This window comes from Rhinopithecus roxellana, chromosome 12 (assembly GCF_007565055.1).
Source record: "Rhinopithecus roxellana isolate Shanxi Qingling chromosome 12, ASM756505v1, whole genome shotgun sequence".
NCBI lineage: Eukaryota > Metazoa > Chordata > Mammalia > Primates > Cercopithecidae > Rhinopithecus > Rhinopithecus roxellana.
The window spans coordinates 110,704,555-110,711,730 of record NC_044560.1 but is presented as its reverse complement, the minus strand read 5'-3'; the positions used below and the strand labels follow the sequence as shown (position 1 = coordinate 110,711,730).

General features: G+C 54.9%; 1 protein-coding gene across 2 annotated transcripts; it reads right to left on the bottom strand.

Annotated features, from left to right (window-relative positions):
• Nucleotides 1–224: 224 nt before the first annotated feature.
• LOC104667244 (prostate-specific antigen) lies at nucleotides 225–6,167 on the bottom strand. 2 transcript variants are annotated; one of them, XM_010369570.2, is made up of 5 exons: nucleotides 6,091–6,167; nucleotides 4,687–4,846; nucleotides 2,749–3,035; nucleotides 2,468–2,604; nucleotides 225–1,069 (listed from the first exon to the last, which is right to left on the bottom strand). In XM_010369570.2, the coding sequence occupies exons 1-5, from the start codon at nucleotides 6,134–6,136 to the stop codon at nucleotides 914–916; spliced, it is 786 nt and encodes a 261-aa protein (XP_010367872.1). In that variant the 5' UTR covers nucleotides 6,137–6,167; the 3' UTR covers nucleotides 225–913. The 2 variants fall into 2 exon arrangements, with proteins under 2 accessions (XP_010367872.1, XP_010367870.1); XM_010369568.2 differs by lacking the exon at nucleotides 225–1,069 and adding an exon at nucleotides 1,312–1,513.
• Between the last annotated feature and the right edge of the window lie 1,009 nt (nucleotides 6,168–7,176).

The window sequence follows — 7,176 nt, the reverse complement described above, 5'->3', positions numbered from 1 at the left end:
ATAAAAACTCTGGACACTAAGGCTCAGGTGAGCTTCCTTAGTTGGAAATACTTTATACACACGGTCACACATCACTTCTGTGTGATTTAGGTGCTGTCCACAACACCCCACTAGGAGAAAACAACTGAAACCTTTTCCCTGTTTTCTCCACACCCGCACCTAGATGCCTGTTTCCTTTGCTGATTTCAGTGTGTCTCCTGTCAATGTAACAAACCAGAACAAACCACAGTATAACAGCTCTTTATTTCTGTGAGTTCTACCAGGAAATCATCAAATCTGAGGGTTGTCTGGGGGACCTCGACACACCTCTCCCCATGGTGAATCAGCTTCCAGGGGGTCCAGTCCCTCTCCTTACTTCATCCCCATCCCATGCCACAGGAAGACCCTCCCTCTCGGTTCACAGCCTTCTCTAGGCTTCCCAGTGCCTCCAAGACAGAGTGGATTATGTTTTCAGCTCCATCCTTGCTGTGAGTGTCTGGTGCGTTGTGCCTCCAGCTTCTGCTCAGTGCTTCAGGGACAGCATCCAGCACGTGTCACTGTCTACTCTCTCAGTGTGGACCCCACCCCTCCTTCATCTCTGTACCCACAAATAACACAGACACCCCATCCTATCTGGGTCCTCAAAGAAACTGAGTGAGATGTCTCCAGGCATGGCCAGTGTCCCCCAGGACATGGAGAGGACAAAATTACACCCATTTAAGAAACACTCTGGTCTACACCTGTGTCTGCTGATTTCTTTTCCTAGCAACCCTGGACCCCACACCTGAGGACAAAGGTCAGTAGAACTGGGGAGGCTTGAGCCTTGGCCCGGTCATTTCCAAGGTTCCAAGTGCCTGGTGTCTAGAATGGCCAAGTGATGCCAGAACTTGAGGTGGATTTTTTTTTTGCTACAAGTAGGGAGTCGATGGGGTGCTCAGGGGTTTGCCATGATGGTGTCCTTGATCCACTTCCGGTAATGCACCACCTTGGTGTACAGGGAAGGCTTTTGGGGCAGGGCACATGGTTGACTGCCCCATGACGTGATACCTTGAAGCACACCGTTACAGATCAGTGGGCCCCCAGAATCACCCTAAGGGTAAAAGCGGGGAGAGAGTGAGATAGGTCAGCCCCAATTTCTGCCTGGGCAATCCTGTCTTTCAGACCTGGACAGGCACATCACAGAGAGCAGTTCCCAGCTTTGGGAAAAGAGAGAAAGGTCTCCAGAGCCAACTCCCAGAAGAAGGTGGGCAAGGATTCCAACAGAGGGGACAGGGGCTCCAATCCTGGCCGATGGGGAAGGAACTTCAGGGTCCAGCTCCTGTGCAGGGGGGAGGGTCCAGGAGGACAGTCCTTGCAGACAGGTCAGCGGGACGAGGGCCAGGACCGTCTGCAGGATGCTGCCCCCGTGGCTCATCACAGAGGCCACCTCTCCAGGACTACTCTCTGACTAGACACCTCCTCTCCAGGGCACTGGGGAGTCATGGAGGGCCGTGAGCAGGGCTGGCATGGTCAGTTCAGTGATCAGAATGACCCACTGGGGCCAGGTGGAGAATGGAGCGGAGGGGAGAGACTAAGGGCCAGGAACCTGTGAGGGAGGCTGCGTGAGGGCCCAGGTGGGGACAAGGCCTGGAACCACCCTCAGGTCAGCCCCATCATCACTCCGCCCACAGCCCTGCCACCCTTCCTCCCTGCAGTCTGATCCCATAGGGAGGCCAGTAGCAGCCTCTGGACACCTGAGCCAGGCCCTTTCCCGCTTCTGTCCAGCACCATCCCCAGCTCCTGACTCCTCAGAGAAAAAGCAGCGTCCTTCTGTGGCCCAGGTGAGGCCCTGCAGGAGGGGTCCTTTCTTCCCTGTGCGAGGCCATCTCGCCCCCTGTCCCTGATCCCTCACTCCAGCCACGCAGCCCCCTCGCTGCTCCTCACGCCCTCCAGGGCCCTCCTCCCAGACCTGGGCAGGTGCTGCTCCCTCTGCTGCCCCAGGTGCTGCCCCAGGTGCCCCAGGTGCCGCTGCTCCCTCTGCTCCCCTGCGGCAGGTGTTTGCTCACTCCCGTCTTCTGCAGGATGTCCCCTCGCAGTCACACTCCCTACCCCTTCTCCCTGCCCCAGAACCCTTCCACCTCCTGACACCCTCCAGCATTTCTGTGTTGTGGTCCCTGTTCCTGCCTGTGCCCCTCACTGGCACAGGGGCTGCAGAAGGGAGGGGCTGCTCACTGCTGCTTCCCAGGCTCTAGGGCAGTGCTGGGCGCATAGCAGGTGCCTAGTAACCGTGTGCTGAATGCAGGGACACATGGGCTGTGCCGTAAGAATCACCTATTGCCTTGAGGGAGTCAAGGAAGGGGGAAGGAGGAAAGGAGATGCACAGGGAGGGGGCGTGGCTACAGCTAGGGAACAGGGAAAGCTGATGCCTGGTTGGCTCCTGGACCCCAGCCCAGAATTAAGGTCCCCACTCACATTTCCCCTCAAGATCTTGGGAGTAGGAATGACTCACCGAACAGGTGCTTTTACCGCCCATCCAGCTTCCAGCACACAGCATGAACTCGGTCACCTTCTGAAAGTGAACTTGCGCACACACATCATTGGAAATAATACGGAGGTCCACACACTGAAGTTTCTTTGGAGTCAAGTCTACGGGCCAGGAAAAAGCACTGTTGTGGGCCGTACCCCACCTGGTTCCTTGGCCCCTCCTTCCTCAGACTCAGAAGTCCTATCCCCTCCTCCCTCAGACCCAGGTATCTGGGCTCCCAGCTGCACCATCTGGCCCTGGCGTACACTCCTCCGGTTCGATGCTGCCCCAGCCTGAGGCGTAGCACGTGGTCCCCAGTGCTGGCTCCCAGGCGGGCAGGTCCAGGACCTTCACAGCATCTGTGATCTCGGCAGGCTCTGACAGGCGGAGCAGCATGAGGTCGTGGCTGGAGTCATCACCTGGCCTGAGGAACTGATTCTTCAGAAGGCTCATGTTGTAGAGCGGGTGTGGGAAGCTGTGGCTGACCTGAAATACCTGGCCCGTATCTTCAGGATGAAACAGGTTGTGCCGACCCAGCAAGATCACGCTGTTGCTGGGGAGGAAGCAAATGCAGGAATGAGGAGCGAGGATGATGGGGCAAGAGAGACGGGACAGGGGAGCAAGGGGGAGGCTCCAAAAGAGAGAAAGAAACTGCGAGAAAAACACGGGGTTGGGGAAGACACAGTGAGGGCCAAAAATACAGACAATGAGTTGGGAAAGAGCAGTATGATAGGGTGAAAGGCAGATACAGAAACAGAGAAACCAAAGGCAGATACAGAAACAGAGACAGAGTGTGAAAGGACAGAGAGAATGAAAGGGCAGAGGGGAGAACAGTGAGAAACTAGGTGAGCCAAAAACATGCAGGATGAGAAAGAAAAGACAGAAACATAGAGAAACAGACAGGGGCCAGAGAAAGAGAGAGAACAAAACCAGACAGAAAGTGAGAAACAGACAAATAAGAAAGGGAACCAGGAAGTCAAGGAAGAAGGAGAAATAAGTAGAGAGGAAGCCAGGGGTGATAGAGTGTGGGAGAGAGGAGAGAGACTGGAGCTGAGTGGGCACCGCCGGGGAGGGGAGGCCTCAGAGTGGCTCTGCTGTAGATGCGGCTTTGGCGTCGGTTTCCAAGTGGGTAGGTAGCCTCGCCTGCAGTCCCGACGCTGTATTCCCCGCTGCTTCCCTCCCCAGGGTCCTTTCCGCCACACCCTGTTCTCCTTCCCCCTTCTCCTTCCTCCTCCCTCAATTGCCCATCCAAGCTCCAGCTGGAGCTAGCCCTTCTCCGTGTCTCCCAAGAGTGGAGGGATGTCCTAGAGAAGGAATGGAGTGAGAGAGGCCTCCTCATACCCACACACACACACAAAGGATAAAACCCTTCCTTTTCTTTTCTTTTCTTTCTTTCCTTTCGTTTTCTTTTTCTTTTTTCTTTTTTTTTTTTTTTTTTTTTTGAGGTGGAGTGTCACTCTGTCACCCAGGCTAGAGTGCAGTGGCGCGGTCTCAGCTCACTGCAACCTCCACCACCCAGGTTCAAGCAATTCTCCTCCCTCAGCCTCCTGAGTAGCTGGGACTACAGGCTCGCACCACCACGCCTGGCTACTTTTTTGTATTTTTAGTAGAGATGGGGTTTCACTATGTTGGCCAGGCTGGTCTCGAACTCCTGGCCTCAGGGGATCTACCCGCCTCGGCCTCCCAAAGTGCTAGGATTACAGGTGTGAACCACCGCGCCCGGCCAAAGCCCTTCCTTTTCTCAGGGTCCCCCCACGCCCATCCTGTGTGTGTGTTCACTAGGGAGAAGGCATAGGAGAGACAGAGACCCAGAGAGAGCCTGGCAGAGAGATAGAGGGTGAGACACACTGGCTGGAGAGGCACCAGAGATGGACAGAGAGAGGGGGAGGTATGGAGACTAAAGACAGAGAAGAGAGGGAGAGAGAGAACAAAATAGTCACACAGAGAGACACAACCCAAGCCAGATACCAAGGGACATAATGAAAGCGACACAGAGAGACATAGAGGGACACAGACAGAGACCCAGGCAGCCATGGGGAGGGTGGTCCAGCCCCAATCCTGCCTCCCCATGTGACCTGAACCAGAACCTTCCCTCTCTCCCCCAGTCCCAAGGCTGGCCTTAGAGGTTATCCTGGGGGAAATGCACAGCTGTTATTCTTCTGGGACACAGACACCCCCTCCCCAGACCCCAGGGCCCTACTCACCTCCTGATGCAGTGGGCAGCTGTGAGGACCCACTGGGGGTGCACCAGAACACCCCCGCAGACTGCCCTGCCATGAGAGGCCACAAGCACCTGCCAGGGTTGGGAATGCTTCTCGCACTCCCAGCCTCCCACAATCCGAGACAGGATGAGGGGTGCAGCGCCTGCAGAGAGGGTGCTAGATCAGGGGGATCAGGGTTCACAGGAGGACCTGGGGGACTCGGATAGGAGAGGGATCTAGGATGTGGGTTTGAAAAGACATGGGGGCAGAGAACCAGGGCTGGGAGTCCTGGGACATGGGCAGGGGGAGCTGGGAAAGGCTGGGAATTCTGTCACTCTTCCCCGGGTTTGCAGGTTGGTGACTGGGGCTGGTGGGGAGGCTTCATGCTCTGAGAGCAGAGGTGACCCCAGGGATCAGGGTAGGAGACACAGGACAGCGTCCAGACAATATCTTGAGTCTGGGGATCGGGTCCTTGGTGGTGATTTGGGGTCTTGGACTGGGAGAAGGGAAACTTGGTACAAGTTGTGGATTCTGAAGGGATAAGGGATGCTAGGAACCGGGGATAAGTGCCTAATGGCAAGGTCCAGTTGCTGGAAGAGGAAGGTTTTGGAAAGTTTAGGAAGTCCCAGGTTGAGAAAACAGTTCTGGCCTGAGTGAGTTTTGTGTTTTTTTGTTTTTTTGGGTTTTTTTTCCGTTTCTGTTTTTGTTTTTAGGTTTTGAAAAGGATGCAGATTTGGGGAATCAGAGAGCTGGCCACTGTGGCTGGGGATGCTCGTGTTTCTCCTATGGAAAAGGTGGGCCACTGAATGAAGAGTCCGGAGCTAAGAGTCAGGGAATGGGGACTTCTCCGACTCCCATTGCCGGATTGAGGGACCTGTTTGTTGTCTCCGGCCAGATAGCCTGGCTAGGAAGAAGGACGTGTCTGGTAGGCATCTGGGTGTCCTAGGGCAAGATGGGGATCCCAAGCATCAAAGTCTTTGGGATAGGGTTGAACACTCACAGCCGAATGGGAAAAGTCAGCTGAGGGGCTCAGGAGGCAGACCAGTGATAGGGTCCAAGGAACCAACGGCATCGAGAGCGGTCCTTGGAGGTTCTGAGCCCCACAAAGAGAAACACGGAGATGTCCAGGCACTTCCCCTTTAGTAAAGCAGCGGTGAGCAGGGAGTTGGCTGGGCAATGGGGAGAAAGTTCTGGGGTAAGTGGGAGGGAGCTTGGACCTGGTGTGGGAGTGAGGACTGTTGCAATATGGAGGGGCTGGGGGTATAGGTTTGGAGTGGGACTGGGAGAGACAGAAAAGAGCCCAGCACCCTGTCTGGGCTGGGGTGCTGGGTGGGAGGGAAAGAGCCTCAACTTGAGAGTCAGGGCTGGCTCCCCTTCCTGCATCCCCCCAACCCTGGCCCCTCTCACCAATCCACGTCACGGACAGGGTGAGGAAGACAACCAGGACCCACATGGTGACACAGCTCTCCAGGTGCAGGCGGTGAGCTTGGGGCTGGGGAGCCTCCCCGAGGAGCCCTATAAAACCTTCATTCCCCAGGACTCCGCCCCTGCCCTCCCGGCACCCAGATGCTGACCAAGGCCCTCCCCATGCTGCTGGAAGCTGGACAACCCCCTCTCACACCCAGAGCTGTGGAAGGGGAGGGAGAGCCAGCACTTGCTGTTCTGCAATTACTAGATCATGCTGGATGCACCAGGCCCTGTAGCTCATGGAGACTTGGTCTAGGGGACAAAGGCAGAGGAGACAGGCCCGGGATGAAATAGAAACAGGGGGTGGGTACAGTCCCCGATTCTTCATACAAGCCTCACATGCCTAGATCCTTTGCACTCCAAGACCCAATGTGCCCTAAAATACCAGCACCCAGGGGACTGTGAGACTCCCTGATCCCTGTACCACTCTGAGCCCAGAAACTAGAACTTTTATTTCTCATGCTCCTGAAATAGATGTCTTGGCGTTCAGTACTCTCTTTTCCTTGCACTTCCAACCCAGAATTCAGTTCCACACATACATTGCTACTGTCATCATAAAAAGATCTTGTGGTCCACAGATACTCTAACCCAGAAATACGAGTCTCCCGAAGTTCCCTAGCATTTCAAAATCTAATGTCAGTCAAACAATGTGAAATTCCAATAACCCCCCACTCCTTGTTCTCCAGGCCTGTGCACTCTATCTGTGCAACAGAGAGATGCCTGCTGACCTGCCCTCCCAGGTCAGAATCACCCTCATGCAAAATCCAATGCCCCTTCTCCAATAAGATACTTAGCCTTCAGGAGCCAGTTTATGTACCTCAAGATTAAATGACAGGTCAGGCATAGTGGCTCACACCAGTAATCCCAACACATTCCGAGGCCAAGGTAGAAGGATCGCTTGAAGCCAGGGGTTGAAGGCCAACCAGAGGAACAAGGCAAGATCCATTTCTACAAAAAAAAAAAAAAAAAAAAAAAAAAAATTTTTTTCTTTTTGAGACAGAGTCTCACTCTGTTGCCCAGGCTGGA